Source organism: Microcaecilia unicolor, chromosome 3 (genome assembly GCF_901765095.1).
Source record: "Microcaecilia unicolor chromosome 3, aMicUni1.1, whole genome shotgun sequence".
NCBI lineage: Eukaryota > Metazoa > Chordata > Amphibia > Gymnophiona > Siphonopidae > Microcaecilia > Microcaecilia unicolor.
In genome coordinates, this window is record NC_044033.1 from 631,968 (window position 1) to 655,663 (window position 23,696).

A 23,696-nucleotide genomic window follows, 5' to 3' on the forward strand; every position below is an offset into this window, starting at 1 on the left:
CAAGCTGAAGAGCCCTAGCCTCCTTAGTCTTTCTTCATAGGGAAGTCGTCCCATCCCTGCTATCATTTTCGTCACCCTTTGCTGCACCTTTTCCAGTTCTACTATATCTTTCTTGAGATGCGGCGACCAGAATTGAACATAAGCCATCCAAACCATTTTAAAATCCCACTAAGCTAACTGCTTCTACTACATTCTCTGGCAACGAATTCAAGAGTTTAATTACACGCTGCGTGAAGAAACATTTTCTCCGATTTGTTTTAAAATTACTACTTTGTAGCTTCATCGTGTGCCCCCAAGTCCTAGTATTTTTGGAAAGAGTAAACCAGCGATTCATGTCTACCCGTTCCACTCCACTCATTATTTATAGACCTCTATCATATCTCCCCTCAGTAGTATTTTCTCCAAGCTGAAGAGACCTAGTCGCTTCAGCCTTTCATCATAGGGAAATCTTCCCATACCTTTATCATTTTTGTCACCCTTCTCTGCACCTTTTCTAATTCCACTATATCTTTTTTGAGATGCAGCGACCAGAATTGAACACAATATTCGAAGTGTGCTGGCACCACGGAGAGATACAAAGGCATTATAACGTCCTCATTTTTGTTTTCTATTCCTCTCCTAATAATACCTAACATTCTATTTGCTTTCTTAGCCGTCGCCGCACACAGAGCAGAAGGTTTCAACGTATCACCAACGACAACACCCAGATCCCTTTCCTGGTTGGTGACTCCTAAAGTAGAACCTTGCATGACGCAGCTATAATTCAGGTTCCTCTTTCCCACATGCATCATTTTGCACTTGCTCACGTTAAACGTCATCTGCCATTTAGACACCCAGTCTCCCACTCTCGTAAGGTCCTCTTGTAATTTTTTACAATCCTTTAGCGATTTAACAACTTTGAATAACTTTGTGTCATCAGAAAATTTAATTACCTCACTAGCAGTCCCAGCACAAACCCTTGGGGAATCCCACTATCTACCCTATGCCTGGAATAAACTCCCCGAGCCCATACGCCAAGCTCCCTCCCTATCCATCTTCAAATCCCTACTCAAAGCCCACCTCTTCAATGTCGCTTTTGAAACCTAACCATTGTACCTCTACCCAAGAAATCTAGTCTGTTCCAATTTGATTGTCTGCACTCCTTGTCCTCTTGTCCTTCCTGTCCTTTAGATTGTAAGCTCCTTTGAGCAGGGACTGTCCTTCTTTGTCTTTGTACAGCACTGCGTAACCCTGGTAGCGCTCTAGAAATGTTAAACAGTAGTAAATAGTAGTAGTAGTAGAATACTGACCATTTAACCCTACTCTCTGTTTTCTATCTTTTAAGAGGTACTTTGTCAAACACCCTTTGAAAATCCAGATACACAATATCAACCGGTTCACCTTTATTCACGTTTGCTCACCCCTTCAAAGAAATTTAATAGATTGGTGAGGCAAGATTTCCATTCACTAAATCCACGTTGGCTTTGTCCCATGCTTTTGAATATGCTCAGTAATTTTGTCCTTTACAATAGTCTCTACCGTTTTGCCAGTCACCAACATCAGGCTCACCAGTCTATAATTTCCCGGATCTCCTCTGGAACCTTTTTAAAAATCGTGTTGCATTGGCCACCCTCCAATCTTCCGATACCACGCTCGATTTTAAAAATAAATTACAATAGTTCCGCAAGTTCATTTTTCAATTCTATCAGTACTCGGGGATGAATACCATCTGGTCCAGGAGATTTGCTACTCTTCAATTTGTCAAATTGCCCCATTACATCCTACAGGTTTATAGAGGTTTATAGAGTTTTATTTTATTTTTATTTTGTTACATTTGTACCCCACATTTTCCCACGTATTTGCAGGCTCAATGTGGCTTACATAGCGCCGTGGGGCGAAAGCCTCCTCCGGTGAGGAAACAAATATAGAGTGATGTTATTTTAAATGAAATAGATATGCACAGACACATTAGAGAAACATAGCAAGGGAAGTTATATAAAGTTCATTAAGTTCATAACAAATTGGATTTCTTTGAATTGCTGGATTCAGGTAATTAAGTTGGGTCCTTAGGATATGCCTTTTTGAGGGGGCGGAACCAAGATGGCGGCGTAGCAGGTTGCATTAAGAGATAGCTCTGAGGTCCTGTCTGGAATTAGTAATTTCTCTCTTTCAAAATGCCCCATACCAAACGGAAGGGGACAACAAGAATAGTTCCCCCACCTACCTCGACGCCCTCGTCGTGTCATTCAGGGCTCGAGCGCTTTTTCGCGCCTATTTCCCATGCTGGACGAGATGTGGATCCCATTGCGGGATTATCCGGGGAAGCAGCGATCCTGCCGGGAGAGGAAGTGTCTCTCTCACCTCCATCAATGCTGAATCCCCCGTGCCCGGCGTCGACGGCATGCCTGGATGGACAGCATCAATCTACCAGAAGTGTTTTGACTGCTGCTTCCAGTGAGGGTCAGGTAGCACCGCGAAAGACGCCAGGAGTAGAGGCAGCTGCCTCTAAGAAAGAACCGGTGATTAATCTTGAAATGATTTGGAAAAAACGGAATGAATGGATGCTACGCTTCAACAGACTTCGAGAGAGGTTAGAGCCTTCAATACCAAATTTCAAGAATTAAATGTTAAAGTGGACTTAATTAACGAAGAAATCGCCGAAAAAATGCAAAAAATACAAAAAAATGTAGATTCTCTTCAAGACTTTAAAACAATGGTAATTAAAGACAATACTGACATTCGGAAAAAAATTGAACAGATCGAAAATTTCAATAGAAGGTTAAATTTACGCCTGTTAAATTTCCCTAACCTCCCTGAGGTTAATTCTTATGACATGTTTAAAATATATTTAATCGAAGTACTAAAAATTCCACAGGATGCAATTCCGCCTATAAACAAGTTATATTATATTCCTAATCCCAAAGGCGAGGCGGGGGAAAGACAAGAACCTCAAGAAGGTAAATTGGATTTAAACAACATTTCGGCGATTCTAGAACAAACACTGGATGAAAACTCACCAAGATCCACTTTGATTGTTTCACTAATTTTTGAACAAGATTTAAATAATATAATGAAACTGTACTTTAAAAATTTTAAAACATGTTTCGGTGGAGTTAAGGTTCAGATTTTTCCCAACGTCACAAAATCAACCCAACGTAGAAGGAAGGCTTTCCTGGCACTGAAATCACAAACATCTGATATAGGAGGGACCTTCTTTCTAGCGTTTCCATGTAAATGTATAGTTAAATTGGGCCAGGTTAAGTATACCTTTTATGCACCAGAACATTTAAAATCATTTCTTGATTCGAAACAGTTAAAATAGAATAATATATATGTGGGAAAATTACGCCACCATGTTATTTTTGTTTTTAGTTGCCACTTAGTTTAATCTTCTCTAATTCCTACCGCCTCCACTTATGATGAGGTCTAAGAAAGCAATTAGTTTATGTGAAAGGATGAAAGCAATATTATTTTGTTATTTCCTATGTTTATTATTTAATTACAATTTATTTTGAACAATGGCTGTATTTCAATAGCAAGTAACTTCTAGTTAGGATGTTTAAAATCAATAAACAAATTTAAATAAGGATATGCCTTTTTGAACGGGTAAGTCTTCAGTGATTTCCAGAAGTTGAGGTGGTTGTACGTAGTTTTCACGGCCTTTGGGAGTGCATTCCAGAGTTGTGTACTTATATATGAGAAGCTGGATCCATGAACTGATTTGTATTTGAGTCCTCTGCAGCTAGGGTGGCGGAGACTTAAATAAGAGCGTGATGATCTGATTGAGTTTCTGGTTGGTAGGTCTATGGTAGGTTCAGTCCAAAACGCAAAAGATAAGTGCAAAAAAATTGTTGAAATTAAAATAAATAACATAGAATTCTGAGAGGTTTTTTGAAGACTCATGCCAGGTAGTTTACATAAAGAAAATTAATTTTCAAAGTAAACACTGAGCAGCACAATACCGGCTACAATATAGATAGTCTGGTTAATTGAGCATCTGAAGTCTTTTTTCCTCTCTTTAAATATATTCTGGAGTTAGAATCAAGATAAATAGTGATTGGTGAAAGGTATTAATCCACAAACGAACCTTTTCCAGAGATGGGAAAGCAGTAGAAATAGAGGACATGAATTGAGGTTGAAGGGGGCAGACTCAGGACTAATGTCAGGAAGTATTTTTTCACAGAGAGGGTGGTGGATATGTGGAATGTCCTCCCGCGGGAGATGGTGGAGATGAAAACGGTAATGGAATTCAAACATGCGTGGGATAAACACAAAGGAATCCTGCTTAGAAGGAATGGTTCCGTGGAATCTTAGCGGAGATTGGGTGGCAACGCCAGTAATTGAAAACAAAATGGGAGCTGGGCAGACTTCTATGGTCTACGCCCTGATCGTGACTGAATAGATAGGGATGGGCTGGAGTGTAAATTTTAAGGGGCTTCGATGTTAGCTTCAGAACTTAGTACAAGAACAGTACTGGGCAGACATCTATGGTCTGTGCCCTGAGAAAGGCAAGGACAAATCACACTCGGGTATAAAGTAACACACACTATATAAAATGAGTTTATTTTGTTGGGCAGACTGGATGGACCGTTCAAGTCTTTATCTGCCGTCATTTACTATGTATCTATGTCCCTTCCTGATGTCCTTTGAGATGTTTAGCAGTGGGCCACTGCAGGGGCATTGGCAGACCTTCCGGTGGGAGGGGGCCACAGCCAGAGGTGGGGGGGCACATTTTAGTCTGCCACCCCACCGCCGTCCCCCCCCCACTGCCTCGCCGCTCTCCCGCCGCCTTGCTGCCCCCCTGCCCACTCGTCAGCTTTGAATACCATTTCTAGCATTTGAGCCTGCCATGAGTGGAAAAGCGCGGGGTACAAATATAAATAAATAAATAACTCTTCCTCGGTGAAGATTGAAGCAAAGAATTCATTTAATTTCTCTGCTATGACTTTGTCTTTCCTTATTGCCCCTTTTACTCCTTGGTCATCTAGCGGTCCAACTGATTCTTTTGCTGGCTTCTTGCTTTTAATATACCTAAAAATTTTTTTTACTAAGTGTTTTTGCCTCCAATGCAATCTTTATTTTTAGAGTCCTTCTTTGCCTTCCTTATCAGTGCTTTGCATTTGACATGACATTCCTTATGCTGTTTCTTATTATTTTCAGTTGGTTCCTTCTTCCATTTTCTGAAGGATTTTCTTTTAGCTCTAATAGCTTCCTTCACCTCACTTTTTAACCATGCTGGCTGTTTGGACTTCCTTCCTCCTTTTTTAATACATCGAATATATTTGGCCTGGGCTTCTAGGATGGTATTTATGAACAGCATCCATGCCTGATATAAATTTTTTTCCACCGTTCTCATTTTATCATAGTCTCCTTTTTGAACCTATTGGATTTCCTGTGTGTACTTACTCCAAAGCCAATATCAAATCTGATCATATTATGATCACTGTTATCAAGCAGCCGCAGCACCATTATCTCCTTCACCAGATCATGTGCTCCACTAAGGACTAAGTCTAAAATTTTTCCTTCTCTTGTTGGCTCTTGTACCAGCTGCTCCATAAAGCAGTCCTTGATTTTGTCAAGGAATTTTACCTCCCTAGCATGCCCTGTTACATTTGCCTAGTCAATATCAGGGGGTAATTGAAATCACCATTATTGTGTTTTGTTTGTTAGCCTCCCTAATTTCTGGTAACATTTCTACAACCGTCTGTTCATCCCCTTAAACTCATGGAATTTCAATCCATATGGATTCCATGATGTGTTTTGTTTCCTGCAGAATTTTCAATTTGATTTAAGACCCTCTTTAAACATACAATGCTACCCCTACACCACTTCACCTGTTGCATTTTGTTTTTTGTATTAAGGTGTGCTACACATTTCTAGCCATTTTGCTCTTTAGTACATGGGGACCAAAGTAGGTTGTACAACTGAGCTAATGCTGGCAAGCGGTTGTAATCTGGCTGAGAAGCAATAAACTAAGTTCAAGCCCTAAAACACCAAAAATAGCCTCTTAACTAAGATTTCATGACTTTCAGATAGGGTTAGTATTCCCCTTTTGACTCGGCTATGTAGCCTGTGTTTTAATCTTAATTCGTTGCTTAAAGACAGCTCTTCATGTTTTATTTGTGGGCACAGAAAAAAAAAGAATTTGATTACAGTGTGCTCAAAATACAGAACAGGTAATTTCCAGGTATAAAAATGAGAAAATATGTCATTAAGTGCTAAAGGAATTACAGCAATTCCCCATTATCAAACACATTTCAGATTAAGTATTAACAATCGGAGGTGTTTTTTGTTAAAAATAAATCATTACATTATATGCCATCAAGATGCCTGTGAGGTGCCAACACAGTGTAACAGTGTGCCCGTCATGATTATCAGTGCTTGGTTAAGACTAGGAAGTGGGAATCTTCAGGACACACCCCAAAAGCTTGGAATTCTTTGTCAAACGCATACTGTAATAAAATCTTATTCAGAACAAGTATCACAGTACAGATTTTTCAACAGATAATAATGACAGAATCTTATTATTTTTAAGGCTGCTTAGAATGAGTTATGCTTTAGAATTTATATTCTTACAAACTGCACTATTTATAATTTGTACCCTGAAATACTTTGTTATAATTCCCCCCCCCTCCCCCACAACACTATACGCACAGTCGGTCTTCTCACCCTTTTGCTCTCTAATGCCCAATGGCATCTCTCTCCCCCACCCTCCAAACCTTTTCAAAGCTGTCTTCTCTTTTTAGAGGTTGCAAGCAACAAGCAGCGATTCACAATGAGCTGCTTATCCTGACATCGGAGCCTTCTGTCTGATGTAATTTCCTGTTTCCAAAAAAGAAAGGAAGATCAGAAGGCGGCTCTGATATCAGCATGAGCAGCGTGTTGTGAATTGTTGCTCACTGCCAGCAGCCTGTAAAGCAAGAACACAGCTTTGAAAAGGTAAAGGGTTGGAAGGGAGGGAGGGATGCCATTGCCATTATAGAAGGAACAAAAGAAGAGAAGACTGATTGCCAGGGGAGGGGGACACAGAAGAAATGCAGGACTGATGGTGGGGGGAGGAGAAAAGCTGGACCAATGGTGGGGGGGAGGGGTTGGCTATAGGGGAAGGAAAAGGAGAAAAGCTGGACCAGTGGTTGGTGGGTGGGTGGGAAGGAAGAAGGAACAAAGCTGGACCACTGGTTGGTTAGTCGGTGGGTGGGGCGGTAAAGAAGGAGTAAAAGCTGGATCAATGGTGGGTGGGAGTTAAAGAAGCAGTAAAGGCTGGACCAGTGGTTGGTGGGGGGGGGGGGGGGGGGGGGGAGGAGAGGAGAAGAAATACTGGACCACTGGTTGTGGGGGGGGGGGGGGGGGGTGTAGAAATGCTGGACAGGAAGGAGAGGGCAAGGGGAAGGAAGAGACAGCAGGAAAGAGTGGGAGATGCTGACTATTGGGGGAGAGGAGAAAATGGGATTGGGAGATGCCAACTATGAGGGGAAGGAGAAGAAAGGGATAGAGGAGGGGAGATAAAGCCAATTTACAATAGCTATTTCATAAAACATATATTCTGTAACAAGCAATTAGGTCTCTTCCTTCGTGTGAAGGGAACTAAAGCAAAAGTACAGCAAGTCGCTGATCAGAAAATGTTTGGCTATAAAGGTATGGGGACGGAGAGAAGGAGACAGAGAGAGATGCGCTGCTGAGCTATAAAGGTGGGTGGGGAAATGATGAACATGCAGGAGATGCGATTAGGGGTTGACGAGATGGGTGAAAAGAGTGGGGAGTATAGAGGGCAAAAATGTGGTAATGGGGGGTGGGGTGACAGAAGGGAATAGGAAAATGGGAAGGAGATCGGAAATGGAAGAGTTAGGGACTGAGAGTTGATAAGATATATGAAAAGTAAAAAGAAGAAGCTGGAGAAATGGAGGGTGAGAAAGAGGGTGAAATCTGAATGGACAGAAAGGCGAAAAGGGCTAAAAGAGAAAGATAAATAAATGTAAGAGAGATATGTGACAGAATAAAAGAAGAAAGGAAGAGCGAGGAGAAAGAACAAATAGAGAAAGTTGGCAGAAAACAGACAAGAAAACAGAAGAGAAACTCACTGGGTCCAACGTGATTGGAAAAATAAAATGCCCAGACAACAAAGGTTGGAAAAAAGTGTTTTTATTTTGAATTTATGAACTGGATATGTTAGTTTTGGGAAATATACATCACAGATATCTTTGTATTGTGTTCAACACAAGAGAAAATTAATGTGTTTTTATTTTTCCAGTGTAGAGAGCTGAGATTTGACTTCTTGGGGTTACCAGTTCAATTTTTGTCTTCATATTTCTATTTCTAATTTGTGATCTTTATTTGATGAGGGTCTGTTTTTCACTGTGTTTTGCTCGTGACCGAGGTGCGGTGTGTTATTTTCATGTAGTTTGTGTAGATATTTATAGAAATCCCGCTTGTTCTAGTTGACCAGAAATAGGTGTATTGGTGGTTCTATGGCCCAGTGTAATAATTCATAGGTAGGGTTGTACTTGCTGCTATTTGAATCTTAGGAATTAGTGCTACTGTTGTATGTTAGGTTTGCTACATGTATGGTGAGTTGGAATTTATTTCAGGTTTTGTATTTCATAGTGTGCCTGATAGTGCAGAGATTTATGTTGCTGTTGCTCAATGACATGAGAATCAGCATATATTTTTGTTTGGTGACTTCGAAGGATAAATATCCTACCTGTTGTTCGCGGGGAAGGGGGGCCGGGGGGTTAAACTTTTGCTTTTTTTTGCCATTGCAGGGCAGTACTTCTTCATGCCACCCAGCTGCCAAAAATTTCTGAGGACAACACAACGGTATCAAATGTGTAAACGTTCAAAAAAAACCCAGATTAGTTCAAGATTTTGCTGATAAGGTTGTAAATTTGTACTACTGTGGGTGATATTCCTTATTAACATTTTAAAGATTAAATACATGAAGTTTGCAAGTACATGAACATACCAGCTTCCTTTTAATTCACAAATAAAGTACCGTGTATGGGAAAGCTCACGTCCAGCCCTGCCCCCCCCCCCCCCCCCCCCCCCCCCCCCACTTCTGGCCAGGACCCATCCTGCCCCCAGTTCCACTTCCTTTTTGTATATAAATTAAGCCCTATATTCGGATATATCAGGAAATCTGCAGAAGGGAGGTATAAAAAAACAAACAGTCCTTACTCTAAATTTGAAATATGAGAAAGCGAAAATTGCTAAAGATTTTATAAAATTCTTACCAGGCATTTTGGACACGAGTACAGGCAGCTCGACCACTGTAAGACAGCAAAGCAGAAAGATCTCCCAAGACAAAGCCCTGTAAAGGCAGAAAATATAGATACTTAACATCTGTACCCTCAAAAGGCATAAAGGAATAGATTCAGTCCTATCTTTGAAATTATTTACTTTCATATTTTTATTCCATTTTAAACAAGCATAGCTTAATTGAAAAGCATATTACAACAATCAGATTACAACAGTATATCATCCCCTTCTCCCATTTGATAGTAACATAGTAACATAGTAGATGACGGCAGAAAAAGACCTGCATGGTCCATCCAGTCTGCCCAAGAAGATAAATTCATATGTGCTACTTTTTTATTTGTACTGTCCTCTTCAGGGCACAGACCGTATAAGTCTGGCCAGCCCTATCCCCGCCTCCCACCACCAGCTCTGGCACAGACCGTATAAGTCTGCCCAGCACTATCCCCGCCGCCCAACCACCAGCCCCGGCACAGACCGTATAAGGCTGCCCAGCACTAGTCCCGCCTCCCAAACACCAGCCCCGGCACAGGCCGTATAAGTCTGCCCAGCACTAGCCCCGCCTCCCAACCACCAGCTCTGTCACCCATTCTAGGCTAAGCTCCTGAGGATCCCTTCCTTCTGCACAGGATTCCTTTATGTTTATCCCACGTGTGTTTGAATTCTGTTACCGTTTTCATCTCCACCACCTCCCGCGGGAGGGCATTCCAAGCATCCACCACCCTCTCCGTGAAAAAATACTTCCTGACATTCTTCTTGAGTCTGCCCCCCTTCAATCTCATTTCATGCCCTTTCGTTCTACCGCCTTCCCATCTTTGATGATAATTCGTTTGTTATCTGGATACTTCCCTGCTCCCTGGAAGCAGACTATGGTGCATCCTGGAATTAAGATTGCCAAAGCAGATCATTCCTCCATTAACAATTATAGACCCATTTCCAATCTACCTTTCATATCAAAAGGTAACAGAGAAAATCATAGAGCTTCATAGAGGAGATCTACAGGGACGTTGTAGAGAAGTCTCACATCCAGCCTAGCAGCCTCTGTGCTGCCTTGGAGGGAGGTCTCCTAGAAGGAGAGCATCACTCTAGTAAAGTAGGAAGTACTCCTGTAGCCAGGATCTGCCCACCAGGGGATGCACTATCTGCTTGAACCGAGGGGGTGTCTCCAAGAACTTCCACCCAGGCGGGAAAGGTTAGGACAGCTGTTGTAGTTGGTGATTCGATCATTAGGCATGTAGATAGCTGAGTGGCTGGTGGATGTGAGGATAACCTGGTCACCTGCCTACCTGGTGCAAATGTGGCAGACATCACACGTCACCTAGACAGCATCTTAGATAATGCTGGGGAGGAGTCGGCAGTCTTGATACACGTAGGTACCAATGACATAGGAAAATGTGGGAGGGAGGTTCTGGAAGCCAAATTTAGGCTCTAGTACCCTCATCATCAAAAGCAAACACCAGGGCTAGAGGCTGTTAGCACCATACTAGCACCAGCATTTGCTACCGCCCCATGATTAGAGCCCTTGAGCGCGTGAAACAATGCGCTCAAGGGCTCTTTGCGCAAGTAGCATACTAATGCATGCTAAACAGGGCTCAGCGCATTCGCCAATGATCAGCAACCAGTGCGCCAAAATTTGGGTCGCTGGCCACGGCAAACCCTACGCCAGCTCCGAGCTGGCGTTAGGACTTGCAGATCATTGGTGAGGAATGGTGAGCCCTGTCCAGCATGCAGTTGCATGCTGGCAGGCCCCTGTTCCACCCCAAAGCAAACCTGCCAACAGGGGGCTGGAGGTCCAGTGGACTTCCGGTCCCCCCCCCCCCCCGACGATCCCACCCCTATGTTCAGGGAGGGCTGGAGATCTGGTGGGTCTACAGCCCCCCCCCCCAAAACCCCAAGAAATTGGTCCCTGGTGGTCTAGTGGACGCCGGCCAAGCCCCCTCCCACCCAGCAAGCGACGGGGGGGGGGGGGGAGTTGGGGGGGGCTGGGCAGGGCTACATACCATGTAAGAGACGGCACATCCTAGGATGCACTGAATGGGGCTGGGCGCCGCCATTTTGCGGCGGCGTCAACACAAGGAAGTGGAGGGAGGCAGGCTGCGTCCCTCCTCCAACTAAGGTAGGGGGGCCGAGAGGGGGTTGTCCTTTACGCTGGACCACCAGGGATTAGTCAGACAATGCTGGGGGGGGGGGGGGAGTTGGGGTGGGCTGGAGGTCCGCTGGACCTCCAGGCTCCCCCCCCCCCCCCATCGCTCGCTGGGTGGGAGGGTGGGAGTGCTGTTTGGAACAGTGCGGGGCTTTTGATCATCTGCCTGTTGGGTAGAAAGTTGTCCAGATCCTCCAGGGTAGCATTTTCAGAAGTGATCCCCGCTGCACATGCAGGACCCAAAAGGCAGTCTCAATGCGTAGGTGAGACGATGATGCAGGGAAGAGGAGTTTAAATTTGTTAGGAACTGGGTGACATTCTGGGAAATGGGGAGAATGTTCTAAAAGGATGGGCTCACCTTAACTGGGACGGAACCAGGCTGCTGGCGCTTTTAAAAAGAAGATACAGCAGCTTTTAAACTAGAACCGGGAAGAGACGATAGTTGCCCAGGAGCGCATAGTTCAGTGGGCAGTATCCTCTAAGGATACTACTGAAGCAGGACATTTTAGGGAATCCCAGTAGAGAGGTTACGACAATGCTGTAAAGGATGCACATTATCCTCTTCCAGTGGCGTGCCAAGTGTGGGGTGGTGGGGGCGGTCCGCCCCGGGTGTCAGCGGGTGGGGGGGTGCTCCGCTGACGCCCCGGTCCCCACCTGCCTACCAGCGCCGTCGCCAGACAACCCTCTTCTCCTGTCACCCGGCACCTGACCCAGCCATAAAAAAAAAATCTCTAAAGCGGCGGTGCGGTGCCTCGCGTCTGCTCTGCGTGTAAAGGAAGAAAAATCGCCTTGTCGGCCAGCCTTCCCACACTGTGTCCCGCCCTCGCAGAAATAGGAAGTTATATCAGAGGGCAGGACACAGTGAGGGAAGGCCGGCTGACGAAGCAATTTTTCTTCCTTTACACGCAGAACAGACTCGAGGCGCTGCGCCGCCACTTCAGAGATTTTGTTTTTAAAGGCTGGGTCAGGTGACAGGTGGCATGAGAAGAGAGTCGTCTGGCGATGCAGCTGGTGGTCAGGTGGGGACTGGGTCGGGGAGGGGGGCTCAGATGGGAGAAGGGGGCTGGAACTGGGGTCTGAGAAGGGGGCAGGAGGGAGAATGGGGCTATGCCTGGCAACAGTGGGAGAATGGTTCTGGGGCTGAAAAGCATATGGATGAAGGGGATTGGAACTGGGGGTTGAAAAGGAGGGTAGGTGGGATAAGGGGGCCAGTACTGGAACTGAGGGCTGAAAAGGGGCTGGGGCTGAAACTGGGGGCTGAAAAGGGGACAGGGAGAAGTGGCTGGGGCTGAAGCTCTGCACTGGTGGGAGAAAAGGGCTGGGGCTAAAGCTGGGGACTGAGGGCTAAAAAGGGGGGGGGGGGGACAGGGAGAAGTGGCTGGGGCTGAAGCTCGGCACAGGTGGGAGAAAAGGGCTGGGGCTGAAACTGGGGACTGGTGTGGGGACTGGGGGCTAAAAAGGGGGGGACAGGGAGAAGTGGCTGGGACTGAAGCTCGGGACTGGTGGTAGAAAAGGGCTGGGGCTGAAACTGGGGGCCGAAAAGAGGGGGCAGAGAGAGGGCAAATGGTAGATGGAAGGGGCAGAGAGAGGGCAAATGGTAGATGGAAAGGGCAGGGGGGGCAGATGTGGATGGAAGAAGCAGAGAGAGGGGGGGCATATGTGGATGGAAGGAGCAGAGAGAGGGGGGCAGATGTGGATGGAAGGAGCACAGTGGGTCCCCTGGGGCAGCAAAGAAATGGATGCACTGGGAGAGAGCATGGATAGGCAGGTATGCGATAGAGGATATTCTATGGATACCAGGGGGAGAGCTGACACATATATTACAAAGATTACCTGTCAGCCTAAAACACCTACTCCAAACATGGCTACAGATTAGAAGGCGCATGTTCCCGGAAAGAAAATACTTCTGAAGAACAGCAATAAGATGGGCGGAGGGCTTCCCGCTAGGGGGATCAGAAAAGATATTTGATACCTGGGCCACAGCAGGCTTACACACACTAGGGCAAGTATGGTCAGAGGGGAAAGCGATTAGCTTTAGTGAACTTCAGGAAGAATATGGACTGATGGAGACAGACCTGGTCTATTACTGCTGTTTAAGCAGCTTTATTAAAAGACGTGCACAAGATGAGCTAGACTTAGAAGAAACAACCCTAGAACTAGCAATGCGCAAGGGAGGGGGCAGAGGTAGCATATCCCGGATATATCTCGCACTATTGGGTAGGACCGACCCTCAAGCCGCCTACCATAAGAGGTGGGAGAAAGAGCTTCAAACCACCCATCCTAGAACAACATGGATGAGCACCTAGAAATACTTACAGCATCTCCAGCACAATCCATAAATGAAAATGGGCATAAATTATTACACTGGTGGTATTATACCCCAGACAGATTGCAAAAGATATATCTGGGAACCTCGGGGCAATGCTGGCAAAAATGTGGCCTTCAGGGCACATTTTACCATATTTGGTGGGAATGTACGAAAGTGGAAATATTTTGGGAGGAAGTGGTGAAATTGGTAAATAAGGTGCTGCAACAATCATACCCGAAAAGGGCAGAACACTGCCTTCTCCATTTCCGGCCCCGATCAATCTCTAGTGGGCAGCACAGATTGGCTACTCAATACTTTGTAGCGGCTAAGATAGCACTTGCACGAGCCTGGAAACGAGCAGAAACACCAGCATTGCAAGTGATAACTCAAAAAATAGACTCTCTCTATCAGATGTCAAAACTGACAGCCAAGAGGAAAGGCACCATGAGAACTTTTACAAACATATGGTCATTGTATGAACAATTTCAAGATCAAGAGCTAACACCACTGGACTGAGGGAGGGAGGGAGGGAAAGGGAATAAGGAGTAGATACTGGTTGAAGATATATGTAATTGGCTTGTCATGTTTGTATACTGTGGCATTCTTAATAAAATAATTCATTAAAAAAAAAATTTACATCAGTCATGGATGCTGTTCAAAAAAACCATCCTGGAAGCCCAGGCCAAATATATTCTGCGTATTAAAAAAAGGAGGACGGAAGACCAAATGACAGCCGGCGTGGTTAAATAGTGAGGTGAAGGAAGCTATTAGAGCTAAAAGAAAATCCTTCAGAAAATGGAAGAAGGAACAGACTGAAAATAATAAGAAACAGCATAAGCAATGTCAAGTCAAATGCAAAGTGCTGATAAGAAAGGCAAAGAGGGACTTTGAAAAAAAAGATTGCACAGGAGGCAAAAACACATAGTAAAAATTATTTTAGGTATATTAAAAGCAAGAAGCCGTCAAAAGAATTGGTTGGACCGCTAGATGACTGAGGGGTAAAAGGGGCAATCAGGGAAAACAAAGCCATAGCGGAGAGATTAAATGAATTCTTTGCTTTGGTCTTCATTGAGGAAGTTTTGGAAGTGATACCGGTGACAGAAATGGTACTCACTCTGCTGCTCCCCAGTATCTCTCCACACTCATCCTTCCCTACACCCCTTCCAGTGCACTCCGCTCCATGGATAAATCCTTCTTATCTGTTCCCTTCTCCACTACTGCCAACTCCAGACTTCGCGCCTTCTGTCTCGCTGCACCCTACGCCTGGAATAAACTTCCTGAGCCCCTACGTCTTGCCCCATCCTTGGCCACCTTTAAAACTAGACTGAAAGCCCACCTCTTTAACATTGCTTTTGACTCGTAACCACTTGTAACCACTCGCCTCCACCTACCCTCCTCTCTTCCTTCCCGTTCACATTAATTGATTTGATTTGCTTACTTTATATATATATTTTTGTCTATTAGATTGTAAGCTCTTTGAGCAGGGACTGTCTTTCTTCTATGTTTGTGCAGCGCTGCGTACGCCTTGTAGCGCTATAGAAATGCTAAATAGTAGTAGTAGTAGAAGGTGACAAGTTGGAAAAACAATGAAATCTCTATGAACTAGAGGATGTAGAGGATGACAAATTGAAGAGTACTGATAGAACTGAAAAATGAACTGGTTGAACTATCGTTAGCGATATGTAATTTATCTTTAAAATCAAGTGTGGTACCAGAAGATTGGAGGGTAGCCCATGTAACGCTGATATTTAAAAAAGGTCCTAGAGGGGATTCGGGAAATTATAGACAGATGAGCCTGATATCGGTGCCAGGCAAAATGGTAGAGACTATTGTAAAGAACAAAATTACAGAGCATATTCAAAAGCCTGGAATGAGACAAAGCCAACATGGATTTAGTGATCTTGCCTCACCAATCTATTACATTTTTTTTGAAGAGGTGAACATGTGGATAAACGCGAACCAGTAGATATTGTGTATCTGGATTTTCAAAAGACATATGACAAAGTACCTCATGAAAGACTCCAGAAGAAATTGGAGAGTCATGGAATAGGAGGTAATGCCCTATTGTGGATTAAAAACTGGTTCGAGGATAGGGTTAAATGGACAGTATTCTCAATGGAGAAGGGTAGATAGTGGGGTTTCCCAGGGGTCTGTGCTGGGACCGCTGTTTTCTTAACATATTTATAAATGGTCTAGAGATGGGAGTAACTAGTAAGGTAATTACATTTGCTGACAAAGTTATTCAAAGTGGTTAAATCGCAAGAGGATTGTGAAAAATTAGAAGAGGACCTTACAAGACTGGGAGACTGGGTGTCTAAATGGCAGATGGCGTTTAATGTGAGCAAGTGCAAAGTGATGTGGGAAAGAGGAACCCGAACTATAGCTACATAATGCAAGGTTCTACGTTAGAAGTCACGGACCAAGAAAGGGATCTCGGCATCGTTGTTGATAAAACGTTGAAACCTTCTGCTCACTGTGTTGCAGCGACTAAGAAAGCAAATAGAATGTTAGGTATTATTAGGAAAGGATAGGAAAACAAAAGTGAGGTTATAATGCCTTTGTATCGCTCCATGGTGTGGCCACACCTCAAATATTGTGTTCAATTCTGGTGACGGCATCTCAAAAAAGATACAGTGCAATTAGACAAGGTACAGAGAAGGGTGACGAAAATGATAAAGGGGATGGGATGACTTCGCTATGAGGAAAGGCTAAAGCGTCTAGGGCTCCTCAGCTTGGAGAAAATACGGTTGAGGGGAGATATGATAGGTGTCTATAAAATAATGAGTGAAGTGGAATGGGTAGATGTGAATCGTTTGTTTACTCTTTCCAAAAATACTATGACTAGGGGGCATGCGATGAAGCTACAAAGTAGTACATTTAATACGAATCAGAGAAAATATTTCTTCACACAATGTGTAATTGAAGTCTGGAATTCGTTGCCAGAGAATGTGGTAAAGGCGGTTAAGCTTAGTGGAGTTTTAAAAGGGTCTGGATGGCTTCCTAAAGGAAAAGTCCATAGACCATTATTAAATTGACTTGGGGAAAATCCACTGCTTATTTCTGGGACATACACAACTGTCAGTGGAGCAGCTCACACTTATTTATGCTTTAATAAGGGGATGTCTCATACTGTCACACAGGCACTTCTTTTTTGTGCTTCCTTAAAGCCTCAGCTTTAGTGACTCAGTTATAATCATCGACTACCCCCAACCACCGATAGTGCTGTCAACCAACTCAAAATAAGTGTCCGGCTGATCTTTCAAATGCAGTTGGAGCTCCATGTATGATTAAGGCAGGTCATTCAAAATGTGGAAGACTGGCTGTAAGACATGTGATTTGACTATTGAAGCTGCTTCTTTTACACATAACGGTCAAACTTATCAGGTTAAACATCAAACGACCTGCCATACACCTCATGTCATTTACTACATCATTTGTCCCTGTCAGAAGGTTTATATCGGGAAATCGAATAGGTCTCTCAAAGCGAGGATGATCGAGCATAGATCACGTTTAGCCGGCCGTAACATAGGGGCTCCGCCTGTACAACATTGTGTTAACAATCAACACTCCATGGAATCTCTGAGATGTAGGGTTATTGACAGTATTATACCAAATGCCCGTGGTGGGAACATTGACAGATTACTGTTGCAAAGAGAAACCCAGTGGATTTACCGTCTTGGTACTATAGAACCAAATGGGTTAAATACGTATCTCCACTGGAACTGTTTTCTTTAGATGTCTCTGTAAAGGTTTCCAGCTGATGATGATGTCATCCCAAAGAGGGAGGTGCTACAAACTTTAAAATAATGCTGGCGCCATTTTTTTCTGACTCTTTGTCTGCACGTCGCTGGTGAAGTGAGATCTTCTGCTTTGTTTGAAACTCTGTTTTGATATTACAGACAGCATTATACAGCTAAGAGCATTCTTTTTGTGTTTATATAGGTATATGCAAGTTTCCTTGACAAAGCGAGGCACCGTGAAACAGGTTCCTGTCGGGACAAGACATTCACTGGCTGTTTAATGGAATGCTGACAAGTGAGATCTAAGTAATGCAGGACAGCTGAATCCACAGCATGAGCTACAGATAATAAAGCAGCAGGGGGTTTTTCAGCCAGATAAGTCAAAACATTGATCCTGCTTGACAAGTTTAAACATTGTTTCTGCACGAGTTTAAGCTCTGTATATAAGCTACAAACAACAGTGCACAAAACTTTACAAAAAATTGATATAAACCAAAGAAGAATTATTTGTTATATAAGCACAGTTGAAACATGGATTAATTTATTGTAGAACACTTATTTTGAAGTGGTTGACAGCACTATCGGGGCTTTAAGGAAGCACAAAACAGAAGTACCTGTGTGACAGTATTTATTTTATTTATTTTTGTTACATTTGTACCCTGCGCTTTCCCACTCATGGCAGGCTCAATGCGGCTTACATGGGGCAATGGAGGGTTAAGTGACTTGCCCAGAGTCACAAGGAGCTGCCTGTGCCTGAAGTGGGAATCCAACTCAGTTCCCCAGGACCAAAGTCCACCACCCTAACCACTAGGCCACTCCTCCACTCCACATCCCCTTATTAAAGCATAAATAAGTGTGAGCTGCTCCACCGACAGTTTGTTGTGTATGGTTCAAATTATTAAGTGGTGGAGGGTTGCCATTTTTTGCTATATTTTTTTATTATTTCTGGGACAAGCAGCATGCTAGGCTGTATAGAGAGAGGAGTGACCAGCAGAAGAAAGGAGGTTTTAATGCCCCTGTATAAGACGTTGGTGAGGCCCCACCTGGAGTATTGTGTTCAGTTTTGGAGGCCGTATCTTGCGAAGGATGTTAAAAAAATGGAAGCGGTGCAAAGAAAAGCTACGAGGATGGTATGGGATTTGCGTTCCAAGACGTATGAAGAGAGACTTGCTAACCTGAACATGTATACCCTGGAGGAAAGGAGGAACAGGGGTGATATGATACAGACGTTCAAATATTTGAAAGGTATTAATCCGCAAACAAATCTTTTCCGGAGATGGGAAGGCGGTAGAACGAGAGGACATGAAATGAGATTGAAGGGGGACAGACTCAGGAAAGATGTCAGGAAGTATTTTTTCACGGAGAGGGTGGTGGACGTTTGGAATGCCCTCCCGCGGGAGGTGGTGGAGATGAAAACGGTAACGGAGTTCAAACATGCGTGGGATATGCATAAAAGGAATCCTGTGCATAAGGAATGGATCCTCAGAAGCTTAGCTGAAATTGGGTGGCAGAGCAGGTGGGGGGGAAGAGGGGTTGGTGGTTGGGAGGCAAGGATAGGGGAGGGCAGACTTATACGGTCTGTACCAGAGCCGATGATGGGAGGCGGGACTGGTGGTTGGGAGGCGGGAAATACTGCTGGGCAGACTTATACAGTCTGTGCCCTGAAAAGGACAGGTACAAATTCAAGGTAAGGTATACACAAATGAGTTTGTCTTGGGCAGACTGGATGGCCCATGCAGGTCTTTTTCTGCCGTCATCTACTATGTTACTATGTATTGAGCTTTTTTGGGATCTTGCCAGGTATTTGTGACCTGGATTGGCCACTGTTGGAAACAAGATGCTGGGCTTGATGGACATTTGGTCTGTCCCAGCGTGGCAATACTTATGTAAGACCAAACTGCTTTGGCTTGATTACAACGTATATCCCAGATTTATTTGCTGTTTCTAAAGATCTATTTTTAAAGGTGGAACATACATCCAAGATCCTTGGCTTCATTCTTGACACTACTCTTTCTTTCGAGCCCCAAGAAAACCATCTGGTGCAGGTTGTATTTTTTAAACTTTGACAACTGCGACAAATCATCATTATTTTGATAATAAGTACTTCAAAAGAAAACCTTTCATATATATATGTTCCTGTGAAGTGCAAAAAAGAGATATTCATGAGAAAGGGAAAAAGCCTCTGTACCCAAAACTCCACCCAATAGAAATTATAGTAGGGTGTGGAGGAAATAACATGGGTGACTTTTCTTCATTGGCATAAAAAATCCTTTTCTCTTTTAGTCCATATTTGCTAAAACCTTCACAGGAATAACAGGCTCCTGGATCCAAAACTTTTGTTAGAAGTGAAAAAAATACTTAGCTATAAACTTCTAAATCATAGCAGACACAAACATGCAGAGTAAGTCAGTCACACCAACTGTGGCCAGAGTTTCGCTACTATGGACTGTCTCAAGGCATGCATGACATCGGTATCTTTTACACACAATGTTTTCAAGACACCTCAGCAGGGTGTGTACATTGATACATGTGGGAAAGGCAAGAGTTGGTATTCCTGGGTAGGCAGAATTACAGCAGTAGTCAGAATAAAATTGGTTCTCACTATTTTTATTTATTTTTTCTTTTAATCTGGCATTATTTGGGCAATCTGAAACTGTATTACACAGGCTCCTGAAGAAGTCAATTTTGGTGAAAGTGACGGCTCAACAGAGCCTTACAAGATGTTTGCCACTTGCGTTTCCTTATGACTAATGAAATTTTAAATGATATGAGCACTTGAGTGTTAAAAGACATATTGCCTACAAATTTTAAGTCATCTTCACTTACCTTGTTGGGGTTACGTCGGCCACCAGCAGCAGTAAAAGGCGTGCAGGCTCGGCCCTTCTCTCTCTCTCTCAGCTGTGGTCCCGTCCTCATTTCCTGTTTCCACAAGGGTGGGACCACAGCTGAGAGAGAGAGAAGGGCCGAGCCTGCACACGTTTTACCGCTGCTGCCGTCCGCCGTAACCCTGACTTGGTAAGTGAAGATGACTTTTAAAAATCGGAGGGAGGGGGCCTGGAACTGGAAGGGAGGGAGGGACGACACCCTCATGCGTAGGGTTACCATTTGTCCGGATTTCCCCGGACATGTCCTCTTTTTGAGGGCGCTGTCGGGAGTCCGGGCGGATTTCTTCGTTTGCTGGCTTTGTCCGGGTTTTCTCCGAGTCCTCCGCTCCTCCTCTTGACTTTTCAGTCTCCTCCCCTCGTCCGACGTGCAGCGTCCGTGCGTGATGACGTACACGCCCCAGTCAGCTGATTAGTTGATGATCCGCCCTCCCTCCGTCCTCAGTCCTCCTGCACGCACGACGAGTCAACTAGTAGTAGTGCCTGCTGCTGCTGCAGCCACGAGGTAAATTTGTTTTTTTATCCGAGTTGTGTGGGTCTGGGTGAGGGTCGGACGGAGCCACTTTCTTGTAGCTGCTACTTCACTTAGTTGGCAGGCAGTCGCGGGTAGTGTGGGGATTCGGGGGGGGGGGGGGGGGGGGGGGGGGGGGGGGGGGGAGTAATAAAACCGGAGTAATAAAACAAGTAGTTGTTCAAGTAGAAGAAAACTGGGGCCCGCCTGGCGGGGGGGGGGGGGGGGGGGGGGGGGGAGACCAGAATGGAAGTGGCTGGGTAATTCAATTGGTTTCTCTCTCCCCGTTGGTTAAAATAAATCCTCCTGTTCTCGATTTCATTTGGATTAGAACAAAGGTGCACAAATGTCGGGCAGCTTCTCTGTGCTATCTTTTTCAACTCTCCAGGGCTTCCTTACTGTTCCTCTCCTCATCTATCTGTACAAGTGGTATCCTCTGTCCCTATCACGCTGGCTGGGTTTTTTTTCTTTTTCTGTTAAACGTTTTATTGCCCAATGTTGTTTCTCTTAAAAGTGCCCCGCCCCCCGGCCATGCGGAACTAATCATCTTGTTGTGGGTTGCAGGTTGACTTGTTATTCTGTGTCTCCAGCTTTTAAGTGCTGTCACAGTCTAACTTGCCTGCGCAGCCTGCCTGCAACGGGAGCGGAATATACAGAAAAAAAGAATAGAAAGGCTACAAAGGTTTGTTCTAACTTCTCTCTTTCTTTTCTTAAAAGACAAGCGTGTTAACACTGCAATGCTGAGGTAATAAAAAAAGAAAACCCCAGTTTTATTACATCCAGTAGTGCTGTAATAATCACTAACCAGCCTTGTGATCTAAAACAAATGTGTATGTCGATGCTTGTGACCCTCTGATGTGGAAAGGAGGCCAATACAAATGTAATAAGAAGTTTCTCTGGATCTATTCTTTCAGTTAAAGCTGAAGATTCCTATGAAGTTTAAGGTGATAGTGAGTTATATGAACCTTTCCTCTGCTTTTGCTTGCTGGGTATAGTGGCAACACTGGTATATGTGGTTCCAGTGAACCAAACCATCAGGAACATAGGGTAGGTTTACATTTTAAACATAACTCTTGATAGTAATTTAAAAAAAATTTAAACCTGCAGCTTCCATTAGCTATCGGCTTAAGATACAATATCTTTGTAGATTCTGACATATTTGCAGTGTTGCTTTTTCATAGGTTGGATTGATGCTGTTTGAGTTTTGGTAATATTTTTAGGTATTATGTGCAAAGCAACTTAAAGTTATAAGATAGGATCAAGTTAAAAATTATATTCCTTTATAATTTTTATGGTAGAGAGATGTCTGCAGAGGCCCAGCCCTTGTGTACTAGATTTGCAAACCAAAAATCTGGTAACCTTAACGTACAAGCGTGTAAGGGGGGGGGGGGGGGGGGCGAGAGAGCTGGTAAAAGATGGATGGTGGAGAATGCTAATATATTGATATCGGATTGAAGTAGAGAAATTAAAGTAGGTGGGGTTCTGCCTGAGAGGGAGGAGATAGGGGGGTGGGCCTCTATCATATCTCCACTCAGCTGTCTCTTTTCCAAGGTGAAGAGCCCTAGCCTCTTTATCCTTTCTTCATAGGAAGTCGTCATGTTTGCCATTTTCGTCACTCTTCTCTATTCCTTTTCTAATTCCGTTATATAGTTTTTGAGGTATGGTGAACAGAATTGCACTCAGTATTCAAGGTGCAGTCGCACCTTGGAGTGATATAAAAGCCATCATAATATTCTCATTTTTGTTTTTCATTCCTAAATTAGCTTAACAGACAATGGGGGGGGGGGAAGAAACTGGGAGACGTTTTGGATCTGGGAATGAAGTTGAGCATGGGGGAGATATGCTGGATAAGAAGACAGGATGAAAGTGGAAGAGAGTGAACAGGGAGACAGTGGGAATCCTGGACATACAAGGAATAGATATTACGGTTTTCTTGGTTTGTGTTTAGAGAGGTGTGGTAGCCGTGTTAGTCCACTCTTAAAGGTTATCAATAGAAATCAAACAAAATAAAACATGGAAAAGAAAATAAGATGATACCTTTTTTATTGGACATAACTTAATACATTTCTTGATTAGCTTTCGAAGGTTGCCCTTCTTCGTCAGATCGGAAATAAGCAAATGTGTTTGGTCTGTGTTTACAGAGTTTTCACTGCACTGACCACAGTCATCGAACGTGAGCTACGAACTAGAAATGCCGAAACGAAACTGTTCATTTACTGATGTGATGAAAGCGAAATACCCATGTTTTCGTTCAGGTCGACATGACAGGGAAGCGGAATGCATAACATGTGGTGGTGGGACTTATATTTCTGTTGCGCATAAAGGTACACTTGATTTAGAGGCGCATATCAAAACGTCAAAACATGTTAAGAGTGTTCGGGGAGAAAGCTCATCTATGAAACTTACAGATTTTTTCATAACACCGTGTTCCAAAATTGATGATTCTGTTTCAGCTGTTGAAGGAACATTGGCGTTTCATGCAGTTAAACATCATCATAGCTATAAATCTATGGACTGCAGTTGCAGGTTAATAAAAACAGTATTACCTGACTCCAGCATTGCACGAAAAATATCATGTGCACGAACAAAAACCGAAGCAATTGTTAATAGTGTGCTGGCTCCGCATTCCGTTGATGTGGTTGTAAAAGCACTAAGCTGTGTACGCTTCTGTGGGGTCGCGACAGATGGTAGTAATCATGGATCTCAGAAGTTGTTTCCAATTCTTATTTACTACTTCGATTGGAAAAATGGTGGTTTACAGTCGAAACTCATTGATGTGCATAGCACTCCAGATGAAACTGCAGAAACAATTTCAACGTGCATTAAGAACACCTTGGACAGACATAGCTTATTTCAGAAGTGTATAGCCTTTGCAGGAGATAAT

At 43.9% G+C, this 23,696-nt stretch overlaps 1 protein-coding gene across 1 annotated transcript in view; it reads right to left on the reverse strand.

Moving 5' to 3' along the window:
* The window catches only part of PEX6 (peroxisomal biogenesis factor 6), a 314,233-nt gene that overhangs the window by 99,656 nt on the left and 190,881 nt on the right, over window positions 1-23,696 (reverse strand). The window contains exon 11 of the mRNA XM_030195683.1: window positions 9,207-9,283. Coding sequence (XP_030051543.1) covers window positions 9,207-9,283 — 77 coding nt within the window. The remainder of the gene's footprint in view (window positions 1-9,206; window positions 9,284-23,696) is intronic.